General features: G+C 46.0%; 1 protein-coding gene across 11 annotated transcripts in view; it reads left to right on the top strand.

Moving 5' to 3' along the window:
- adgrl3.1 (adhesion G protein-coupled receptor L3.1) overlaps positions 1-12,119 on the top strand; it is a 132,475-nt gene that overhangs the window by 74,964 nt on the left and 45,392 nt on the right. For all 11 annotated transcript variants that reach the window (XM_037107821.1, XM_037107829.1, XM_037107813.1 and 8 more), the window contains exons 8-10: positions 8,926-9,396; positions 10,892-10,995; positions 11,768-11,953. In XM_037107821.1, coding sequence (XP_036963716.1) covers positions 8,926-9,396; positions 10,892-10,995; positions 11,768-11,953 — 761 coding nt within the window. The remainder of the gene's footprint in view (positions 1-8,925; positions 9,397-10,891; positions 10,996-11,767; positions 11,954-12,119) is intronic.

Here is a 12,119-nt window from a genome sequence, read left to right as displayed (position 1 = left end):
TCTGTCAGTTCACGGAAATTTAAATCTTCACCTTTGAACTCCTAATGGCTGGAATCACAGTGCTCCATTTCCTAAGGAAGTCAAGCATGGACTATCTATTGTCTTAACCCCTCTCCTCTTATTTACACCCTCCCTCCCCCCACATCTCCTCTGGCCCACATCTCCTCTCTGCTCTCCTCTCTCCTTTTTCCTTCCTTTGGCACCGGATTGCAATCAAGCGACAGGGCTAAGCAGCGCCGGAAATGTTGGAAACCAGCTAAAGTGGGGGGAGAATAAAAAGACTTAATGGCTGAAGTGGAGACCCTCTTTCGCCAGATCACTGATTAGACGAACCGTCAGTGCATTCGCGCCTCGTTGCATCAAACTGTGTGTGTGCGTGTGTGTGTTTGTGAGTGTGCATTCTGGCTGCGTGTAAAGACCGGCCTGTTCAGACCACTTGAGGTGATTGAACTCAAAACAAAATGGAGCAGGTTTGCTTAGTGTGTTTGTGATTGTTTGCAACACTTGAATTGAGAATGTTATCCTCCCAATTGTGGGATCATATGTCAAAAAATAAGCGATTATCTGGTTGATGGTTAACAATCCCAGAATCACAACTTTTTGTGTGTGTCTTGTTGGATCTGATTTAAATCAGGAGCGACCCGAAACATGAAGATATATTGCAATGCGTAAAAAGAGAGAAGGAGAAAGTGCTTGGCGGTTAGACTCCATGGTGATGAAGTAATATTTGGAGAGGTAATGAAGCCGTGCCTAGAATAGGAAAGCCCCTGATGGAGGCTAGACACTGGTGGTGGCGATGGAGCGAAGAAGGATCCTGGCGATCTGACGACAGGGGGGGGAGTTGATTCTGGTGAGTAGAACAGAGCCGCTGGATGAAGAGCTAGAGGAGGATGGGGTGGAGGAAGGCCGGTCGCACGAATGCCTGAAATGACAACTGATGGCAGGGACGAGAGCAGTCCCGAGTTTGACAGCAGAGACGTGATTGGCGGATAGTGTTGGAGGCAGAATCTGGTTGGTTAAATGGCTGGAGAGCACATGAAGAGGGAGAGAGGCAGAGGAGAAGTTCGGTCTTCCTGATTGAACTTGACGCTGAGCTTCATTTCTAAAATAAATGTGTCGCAGTCACACTACTGCACGAAAAGAATTCACAATCCTACGTGCAGCAAACGGTGTTACACAAGGAATAAGGATGCATAATCTTTCACACCTCAGTCTACACTCCCACTCCCGTCCTTGCCCTGTCTCTCCTTTGTCTTTGTCCTCTATTGCCCTCTCCCTCCCTGCATATCTCCCTCCCTCCCAAACAGATTACGACACGGCCGTCTCGGTAGAGACTGAACTCTGCTTCAGGGAGGGTGGTGCACCTGTTCCTTGCCTGCAGTGTGTCCTTATCGATTGGATTGCCCCAGCCGGGCCCTCTGCGTGCGTTTGGCCTCCGCACCGCTTCTCCTCTGCCAAAAAGCAGATGCCAAATTAAGCGGGCTTAGCCAGGACAGCAGGGTGGTAGGGGAAACCCGCAGCCACAGGAAGTAAATACATGAGAGCGCAGCGAGCCGAGCGTGTCGCTGTGGCTGGGCTCCATTCACATTCCGTTTTAGAGAATGTTTAAAAAAAAAAAAAAATGGGCAGGAGAGCACACAAAGTGGATGCAATCTTAATCTCTAAATGATGGGCCTTGGTGATAAATTACGGGGAGCAAAGTATTGAATAACCACAGGGTCAATTGCTAGAGGCTAGAGCTCTCGTTCTCAACGCAGCAGTGGGATTTCGCTGGATGCCTACTATGTATTTACCTTGCTTGTCATCCTCATAGAATTGACGTAAATCCAATGCATGTCTGGAATAGGAGAGGCTACGAGCCGTGCTTTAAAGGAATATGCTGATGACTCCCTCCATTATTAAACAGGAAAACAACATTTTTTAAAAAAATAGGTCCGTCCCAGTTGCTTTGAACAAGGGAACTTACCCCGATTAAGAAAGAAGCATGTAATTGGCAAACTTGCTGCAGGTGTCCCCGACCTCAGCAGAGGGTTGACGCGATTACGCAAGCGGTAAGCCGACAGGGCTGAGCGGCTGGTGTGATGCGGCCTCCGTATATGTGACACATTTAGCCGGAGAACGTGGCGGTGCCTGGCAGCCATTTTGAGGGAGGCTCTATTAGTTGAGGTTGTTTTCTATCTCCAAGTATCACCGCTTTGAAGTGCTCCATTCTGTCTTATCAGCAGGCTCGAGCCACTCGCCACGAGCTGTGTTGAGTGTGTGTATTGCGTCGCACATAAGTGAGAGAGGGGGGGAAAAAAAAGTGAAAATTCTGTTCAAGAGTATGTGTGCGTGTGTGTTGCTTGAAGCACAACTAAGTGGAAAGTGTGTCTGTTCAAGTGTGTGTTTGTGTGCGCGCGTGTGTGTGTGTGCGCACTCCAGCCATAGGGGCAGCGCGTTATCGCAGTATGCAGCCCCATTCAGTGTCTGTGCTGCTATCCAGCCTAGAAAGCTTTGTGCCCTCCAGATTATCATTTTCGCTGTTACCCCTCTGGATCCACCCTCCCCACTGTTCGGGCTGGTGTGTGTATGCCTGTGTGTGTGTGTGTGCGCACGTCGAGGCAAAAGGAGGCAGTAACTTTTAAGGAAAGTGCCAGAAAGTAATCATCTCGCATAATAAGAAAGACCATACGAGTATAATAGACACTCGAGTCTCAGCCCTGTGAAACTTCTGTCTTAATTCAAATCCCTCTTCTCTTTGCTTCTGTTTCACTCCTCTTCTCTCTCCCTCTCTCTTTCTCTCACTCTCTCTCTCTCGCTCGCTGTCTGCTGCGTTTCTGATGACGTGGGAAACCTGCCAGGGGAAGTTCATTTTCCCTCTCCTCTCTCCTTCTGCCGCCTGCCTTCTACCTTTTGTGTTGTGTTTTCTTTTTTTTTTTACGATCCCTCTGTTTACCGAGTGAGAAGTCAAAAAAAAAAAAAAAAAAAACAGAGCGGAGAGGCAGAGACAGGCAATCCTACCCACGCAGACAAACATCGGCACACGCATACACACACAGGCACACGCAAACATACACGCACACGTCTATCTACATGTCAGACGATCATGTGCCAGCATCCCAGGCTGACTGACAGCGTCTTCTGTGGTCCCTCCGGTGTGGTGACAGATAGACAACTCCAGGAACAGGTTTACTGCCAGCCTGCCATTGTCTCACCTTCCCCGTGGGCTTTCTACAGGGTCAACAAACAGGGTGTGATAGAATAGATTTGAATGGAATACAATAGACTAGAATGGAGTACAATAGAATAGCATAGACCACAAAACATTCTCACCATTCCAGCTGTTTCAGGGCGCTTATTCACGCTAAACAATCTCCCTCAGGAGACGGTTCTCGCCAGTTGTCACGGAGTAGCAGATGATCCGGTTTCACTTTTGTTTTCTGTACGGTTCGAACTGTCATACGTATATTAAGGAGAAAGCTGGAATTAGAATTTGTGAGGGTGTGAGTAGCATCGCCACGAACAGCAATGTTTGCCCTTTTGTTGTTGCAGCTGGTAAGCCTGTCCTCATCGGTAAAAAAGACCAACAACCACAAAGGCGAGATTGAAGGAGGTCATTATGAGCCGTGTGAGGCGACCTCTTGCAGGTGTTGGATTACTTGCCGCTGCAGAGGAGCAAGTGAGGAGAGGGATGGGTGGTCACCTTAAACAAGCACAGGGACTTTCATTCAGGGGACGGCTGTTTATGTTCAGTGTGAAAGCAGAACTTAAGGGTGAGACGTTTCAACTCACTGATGTAGTGAAGGTGTGTCGCAAGTGCAGTTTTCTCACCTAAATCTGACTAAATAGTTTTCTTGCCCAAGGAAAAGATTAAGATTAAGATTAGGATTAAGATTGGCTTTATTTATCGCACAAACGGGGACATTCACTTGTTGCAGCAGCTCGAAATGCAACAGTACAGGGAAAAGAATCAGAAAAATATGCATATAGTTAAATAGACAATAAACAGAAAAACACACGATATTTACAAAAAAACAAAGCAGTCCAAGTTGTTTCTTGCCTAAACCCAAACAAACTGCAACAGCACGACAAAGGTCCATGTGCTGCTGTGATGCTGCAACTAGGTGTTGTTTTGGGAGACGCGGACAGCCGACCGTTTCAGACGTTCAGCTATAAGGATGCTACGTGACATCCCCGCCGTTGGCTTGTAAGGCGATGTACTGAAGTAAGTACGGAAAAATTCTTATCATCCAGTTGGCGGGTGCTTTTGCAGGCTGTGAGGGCTTTGAAGCAGTTATTTTACATGAAACACAGATTATTTGATATGCGAAAGGGGGTAATATTAAAGGTTGTTTGTGAGACTGCGTGATTGAATTTGTGAAGTGCAGAGTGACTTGTAAAAACCGGTAATTACAGTGCCACCTATAACCAACAAATGTCTTCAGAGACGGTGTTTCAGCAGTGGGATCTTAGCCAAGTTAAAGGATGTTAAAAGGTGCTTCCCAAGCTGAGAGCTACCTCTTTATTTATTCATTTGATACGTGTGTAATTATGCCCCCACCATTTTCCATATATCTGCCATATTGTGACATATTGAGATTTTTATTACCATCAGGTGGTTCATTTTAAGCTTATAGCCCACTGTTGGTTACAATATTAAATGCTCTGTTTGGGCTTTTTTTCCCCCCTGAATCAACGCAGCAGCAAATCATTTCTCACATTTCTGCAGCCAAACGAGGAAGTGCGTTTAATCACGATGACCGCTGCGCGAAGGCATGTTATGGTGTATCCGATGTTTCCCCTGAAACATATCCGTCAAAATATGTCACAAGTTCTGTACGGTGTGAAACTCTTTACAGAATTTGAGACCCGTTTTCTTTTTCCGCTGCCTGTCACACGCTTGTTCTCGTAGCGTCAGTCGAAAGAGCACAACATTTAGGTTACATTTAGGCACATTCACTCAAGGCTTCCCTAAGCTTAAACGCAGGGAGATATGTCAGCCCCCGTGAGAACAACCTCTAGCCCTTTTTTTTTTTCTTCCCTTTTCCTTTATAAATGTTTCATGAAGCTGTTATGTCATGTTGCTTTAGTTCCCTACAGCGTCTTTCACGGCGTCCTGAGCGACGCCGGTGATGAATTCATCACGTTCCCAGATCTTTCCGTTTCTTTTCATCCGAAAGAGCGGGAGAGAAGAGGGAGGACGAAATGAAGACATGGGCGAGCACACTTGAAAGGGAGTGTTGGGAAATACGGAAAATTGACAATAGGGAGAATTTAAGTGGCGGCGGAAAGTGAGAGGAAAGTTTGCGAGTGAGCGATTAAATCAGGTGGAAAATGTCAAGGGAACGGGGAGGGAAAGAGAGATAGAGATGCATGGGTAGTGAAGTGCTGTGGCCCCTTGCCTGTGATGCTCGCAGGCTTTTGTGTTACCTCACCTCAAGCTGCCAGCCCCTGTGTTTTCTCCCCCTGTACTCAAATGACAGCAGACATCAACCTCACACACACACACACACACCATTACTCTTCTGTTGTTGTGGCAGAGGCCCTAATGGAGCTTCCCGTTTGAGTGCAGATAGACACACACACACACTCCCTGTTTCGTAAGTGCGCGTGTGTGTATGCGTGTGCGCGCGCTCAGATTGACAGCTAGTCCCTAGGCCACTGCTGCTACGCATGATTGATGGCAATGTTCCGTGGAGAATGCATGAGGCAGGGCGGCAGTGATTCAGGAACGGGGAGCAGCGCAGTTTAGGTACGGAAACACTCCATTGAGTTGTGGAGGAAGAGAACAGAACGTACAGAAGGAGCGAGACGTTGCATGGCTGTCAGTCAACCAGGCGGACAGACGGACAGACAGACAGAGGGAGGGAGAGTGAGAAAGACAAGAGGACCGGGTCTTTAATTAAACCTCAAAACTCCACAGGAAGGGACGACTTGGGTTCGCAGTAAATAATATAAACACCCACACGTCCACACATTCACACTTTGATTCTCCACACTCACACCTCCCTTCAACCCAAGGAAACAAGAAACAAAAACATTCAGCAGAACGCGACAGTGATCTAATTCTGTGCACGTTATACCCCGAATAAAATAGGTGTAGACACCATTGAACAGCACAACAAATGCTATGTCTATATAAAGTACCCACAAGTCACATAGTACTTGAGTAAAAGTAAACATGTCGTGGTAAAATGTTATTTTGGTAACTCTTACAAATAGTGCTTGAGTAAAAGTCTGAAATGACAAGTATTAGAGAGTAATTTTCTTGCTAAAATGTTACTTTAACTTAGTATCAAAAGTACAAGTAAATTATATATATATATATTTACAGGTATGCATACTGCAAACTGTTTACTGCGGGTCAATCTTTAGTAATTAGCAATTAGTGTTGTGAGTAAAGAGAATATCTGACTCCAGAATGAAGTGGAATGGAAGTATAAAGTACCGTAAAATGGAAATACTCCCAGTGCAAGTCCCTCAAAGTTGTACTTAAGGACAGTACTTGAGTAACTGTGCTTAGTTACCTTCCTTCTCCATGTAAATGTCCAGTTTTGTGATCCAAGGGATATGTAAGCAAAGGATTTCATGTATTTGGAGTAATGTAATCAGTCAGTAACAAAGATAACTAACGTGTCCATTTGAAATATTTACGCTTACATTACAATTACATTGCCATGGATTACTTAATTACTGCTTTGTTTACACCTTTAAAATGTGGCCTATTTGTTACACAGCATCTCACACGCTGTAGAGTACACACCTTTGTGCCAGTACTTTTGTTGTAAGCGTAATTTGATTGGACCACATTTAAATGCTGAATATGAATGAATGCGTTTTATTTGCACGCAAGATTCTCGGAGAAGAAAACATGGATTTCTTTTAATCGATTTGTTCGTCCAGTGTTTGATTTTTAAAATAATCAGATAAGATTACACTTTTTTGCGATCTAATGATATGATTTTGTATCCATGAACTGTCTACCTTTCCTAAGTAATCTGATCCAGCCCGGTGTGAGCCTGGATAAATTCTTTACAATCACACCCGTTTCCTGAGCAAAACATACAGCCCCATTGAGAGATGACAAACTCTATAACCCTTCAATGTCAGTGACCAGCGTGTAGTACATATTATGGCCTCGGGCACACCAACCCCCTCAGACACAGAAACACAAGTGCTGCGCTTTCCGTTCTTTTGCTGAAAATCACGGAGTCGAGACTTTTTTTCCCCATCAGGGCACAACCGGCAGCAAGCGATAGCTGAATTTTTTTTAGGAACTTGAAGGACTCCATTACCCAGAACTCATGTGGCGTGATGTGGGTATATTGCACACTCTTCAGGAAAAAAAACAAACAAATTGTATTCATAGTAGCTGGTCGCTGTGGAGATGGCGAGGGAAAGTGTTTCACCATTAGGCTTCAAGTTTTCTTTCCGAAGTTACACAATACTCTCAGCTGATGACTAAGCGAGAAACCTATGATTATGAAATAAATATTTCTCTCGTCAAAGTGGCATAACGTGAAACTGTGAGGACTCATTTTTGAACAGTTTTGGGATCCAAGCGAAGCCGCCTCTGTGTTTTTGTCTATTAGTCTCTCTTGTCTGTTTGTATTCTGCGTGTGTACTGTAAGAAATCACACTGTGTTTTTTCATCGTTCGTAGTGTATATTTAGTGTCGTGTTTACTTAACTTAGCTGCATCTCGTGAAACTATGCAGGATAAAGATAAAGTTAGGAGGCCAATTAGGAACTATTCCCCCTAATTGACACGATGATGAACATCTGCATGTTCAAGCATAATACACAGGTTGTGAGTTTGTTTTCTGTAATCACAAAATCCTAAACATATTCTTGAGTATAATTTACATGTTTATCCGTGGAAACATTTAGGCAATCTCAGCTGAGTAATAAAAAAGTGTTCGCAGTGACAGACGGAGCTGTTCGCCGCTTTGTTAAAGAGTACGCCTGAGTGCGGATTCAGAGAACGAGCTCCGCCTGTGCGCAGTATTACACTTGATGACTCCCAAATGTTTTGAGAGCGATGAAATAATCCAAAAGGAAGGTAATTAAAACAATTGTTTCCCCGCTACTCAGCTTTCGATCCTGCGGTATTGATTTGCGCCACGTGCCGCTGAAAGCGACTGGAGCTCATCAGATCGAGTGAGACGCGCTGCTGTGGCGTGTTCACAGGAGGAGGGTGAAACACTTCACCGACACACGCGCCGGTCCTCTCTCTTCGCATCATGTCATCCTTTTTCCCCTCCGCATTTCCGTCCCCTGAACAGGGCCAATGTGAATAATTGAGCCTTTTTACAATGAAATATTGACATTAAAAGAATGTGTCATATGCGTTTAAGTGGCCTCCCTGCCTCTCGTGATGTCACTATGTCATGAATCATTCATGACACTGAACGCATGCTTTGCTGATAGGCAGCAAGAACAACTACATGCATGCCAGTCCCACAGGGAAAGACGGGTTACCTCGCGCACGATTGCAGGACAAACCAGTTGTTGGTGCTGAATGGGAGGTTTTTGCAGCAGCGTTTTTTGTTGTTCTCCTCTTGAGCAACCGATAAAGAGGAGAATGGACCCCGCAGAGATCAGGCGCGCGGTGCAACGCCACTGACAAGGGATGAAACACCAACGTCAGGAAATCATCAGAAACATGAGCAACTTCTTGTCAGAGCTATTTAGAGCTGCGCAATTGACTGCCTGCAAATGTGTTAGTGGCTGTCACTGTAGTATTATTTATGCTTGCAGGCCATTGCTCACATCACTCGGTGCTGACACAGATGCTTTGCTTGATCACAGTCCTTTCAACTCCGTTGTTCTTGCTCTTTTATCTTGGGGATACATTTCTGAACTCTTGTTGGGACCTACAAATTGCTGAGTTCATGCACCAGGTGCTGTGTTTTTGTGACCTTCTCGCCTTCTCTTTTCTCTTCAGACTATCGCCCACCTCCCATGATGCCTCCTAACCGAGGAGGTGGCGGTGGTGGAGGAGGAGGAGGGGGAGGAGGAGGAGGAGGAGGAGGAGGGGGAGGTCCAATTGGCGGCGGAGCTGGTTCCTCCTCTTCGTCTACCAGCCGCACCACCACCACCCGCTCCCCTCCCTACTACACCACCCCGCGGCCACTCCTCACCACCTCCCCAGGCCAGCGCTATCGAACCACCACCACCATCCGCCAGCCCATCCTGGTCCCCGCCGGCGGCTCGTCCTCTGACACCAACCAGATTCCAGACACCAACCAGAAAGCTGGAGGTCACTCAACACCAGTGCTGGTCCCTCCAGCAGCCCCGCAACCTCCCGTCCTGCCTCCCCAGGACTTCTGCAGTCCGAGGGTGACAGCTGACATATCGTGGCCCCGGACGCAGCAAGGCCAGACAGCCAAACAGCCCTGCCCTGTAGGGACGCTGGGTAAGGAAGCTGTACGGGTGGCTGGACCGCAGCGCATGTATAGAAGGGTTGTTATGATAGGACAAGTGAATAGATTAGTTAGAGTGTGTGTGAAAGCTTTGTAAGCATTCGTTAAACTATTAATTACACAATAAAGCAGCTGATCAAGAAATCACAACCTTAGCCTGTACAAAGTATTTAAAAGCTAAAACTGGCCTATTTGCTGCGCATGCTACTGGATAGCAGTTCAAACAGGGCAAAGTGACTGAGTACCACACAGGTTAACTCGTGCGACTGCTCTCACAATGGTGTTAAACTTCACAATTGAAATTCTGAGTGTACAGATCAGACAGATAACGTTACCTGTGCCCCGATAAATTGACACTATTTTGAAATCGGCATCACAGTTTTTGAGCTTTACACCGCTGTCGTAAATACAAATCCCAGGTCTGTAACAATTTGTCAGATGTGAGGTAGGTTATAACAAATAACAAATCTCATTATGTCATAACAGTGTTATGTATTGAAAACTTGTATCTTGAAGTGAACATGTATGTAAAGCTGCAAGGAAGCGGAGTGGTAGCCATTGTTTCACGGTAAAAAAGTAACAGTGTGTCTTTAAGGGCCGCCCCATAAGAACCCTGGCTGCTGGGTAACTATTATCCTCAATAATCAAATGCAGTCAATGTATTTATAGAACACAACACTTAAGAAAATTAATTCTGACCAAAGTGCATCAATCAATTTGATTTTTGATTTAAATAGTTGTGCCTAATTGTGTTTTAAATTTCTTAGAAAAGCACTAATTTGTTGTTTGGAAATGAACACCATAAACAAACTGACCGAACAATTAGATTCTTGCAACGAAAATAAATAGATGAATGGTTTTGATTGGGGGACACACACATACACACACGCGCGCGCGCGCACACACACACACACACACACACACACACAAACCCCGATGTAATAAACAATGGAAAATGCTTGGAGCATTTCTCTCCTTTGATTTTGAACTCCACAGATTGTGGGGAGGAGAAGAGTAAGATGTAATGGATCCGAAGTCGGAATAGAGGCTGTTAAAAATCACCTACAGATTGCTGACAAATTAGAGGAAACATCTTGATTGATGAAAAATAACAACAGATATCACCAGATATACAGATTTAAAGACTATGGGAGATTTGTGTTAGACGGCACTCTCCACCAACATCATCAAAAGCACTAAATAAGGAATACATTTTGAATAAAAGCATTCCTTCCTCGTTTGTTTATGGCAGCCCGTGGTGGTATCAAGTCACTCTGTGTTTTTTCTTCCTTAAATGGTTGCACACTTAGGACATTCTCCTTTTATAATCAATTAACTCACATGACAGGGATGATTCTCCAACCATCCACACACACACACACACACACACACACACACACACAGTGATCCCCCGGCACCTCAAGGGTCTTCCTGTCTCCTGGTGAATGTCAGCGCTGTCTCACCCTGTTTGTTTTGCTTGTGGTGCAGGCGTGGCCACATACGTATGCGTGGCCCATTTGGGCTACTGGGATCCCCAAGGCCCTGACCTCAGCAACTGCACGTCGCCCTGGGTCAACCACATCATGCAGAAAGTAAGTCTGAACGCCGGCTGCCGGCCCCCCGATGGCCCCCGCTGAACCCTGGTTTTAGGCTGTGTGTTATGGATAGAGTCCTGGAGCGGACTTCTCACGCATGAGGACGCACTGACCACAGGGGGAGATTTAGGCCACGTATCCATCTTCATTTGTTAGCTCTAACACGAACTTGAGGTCTGAGAGATTTGATATTGCTGTAGGGGAATGGAAATGTCCATTAAGGTCATTTGCTAACACTGTGCTTATCATAATAGGCTCATGGGCATCGGGGTAGGCCACTTTGCATAGATGCATTGCTTTTGCATTGAAAATGTTGTTTCATTTGATTCTTAAAGATTATCTTATTCTGGTGCTTTAGTTCACAGCTTTGTGTCTGTTCTCACATGAGTCGCAAGACTTTACAGGCTTTTTCTTTTTAAGACAAAACATCGAAGGAAAAAAAAAATGGTCCCTGTGAAATCGGCATTGCAGCAGAAGTGTTAAAGTCAGTAGAGATGCCTCCGTAAAGTAAACGTTTTTATGTAGGCAGTCACACAGACTTGTTTTTTCCACTTCAAATAACCTAATCACTCTTGTTCGCTTTGTGCTCCTTCATCCCATCTTTGTTCCTCCATCTGTCCTTTACCTCTCTGCCCTCCGCCTCGTGTCCTCCCCCTCCTCACGCCCTCGCCAACTTTCTCTCCTCTTCCCAACTTTCATCCTCACTTCTCACCTCATCCCACTCTCACTCCATCCCTCCCTCCGGCCCGTCACCCCGCTTGGCTCGCAGCTCCGTTCGGGGGAGACGGCAGCGATCGTGGCGAGGGAGCTCGCGGAGCAGACCAAAGGGCTTCTGCGTCCCGGCGACGTTCCGTCCACGGTGCGGGCCATGGCACAACTGGTCGAGCTGCTCGATGTCCAGCTCAGGAACCTCACGCCCGGGGGCAAGGACAGCGCCGCCCGCAGCCTCACCAAGGTAGCGCGGCCTGGGACAGTTTCGGTCAATGTTTAGTGGGTGATTGAGTGAGATAAATGTTTTTCTTGCAGGTTCTAGCGTTGGAGGGGGGTGCAGGGTGAATGTCAGAAAATTAAGGGAGAGAGGGATGAGGGAGGGAAAAGGGACCAGATAGAGGGACTCCTTT

The sequence above is a fragment of the Acanthopagrus latus genome, chromosome 1 (assembly GCF_904848185.1).
Source record: "Acanthopagrus latus isolate v.2019 chromosome 1, fAcaLat1.1, whole genome shotgun sequence".
Lineage (NCBI taxonomy): Eukaryota > Metazoa > Chordata > Actinopteri > Spariformes > Sparidae > Acanthopagrus > Acanthopagrus latus.
The sequence above is the reverse complement of the archived record's forward strand: the minus strand, read 5'-3'. Positions and strand labels throughout refer to the sequence as shown.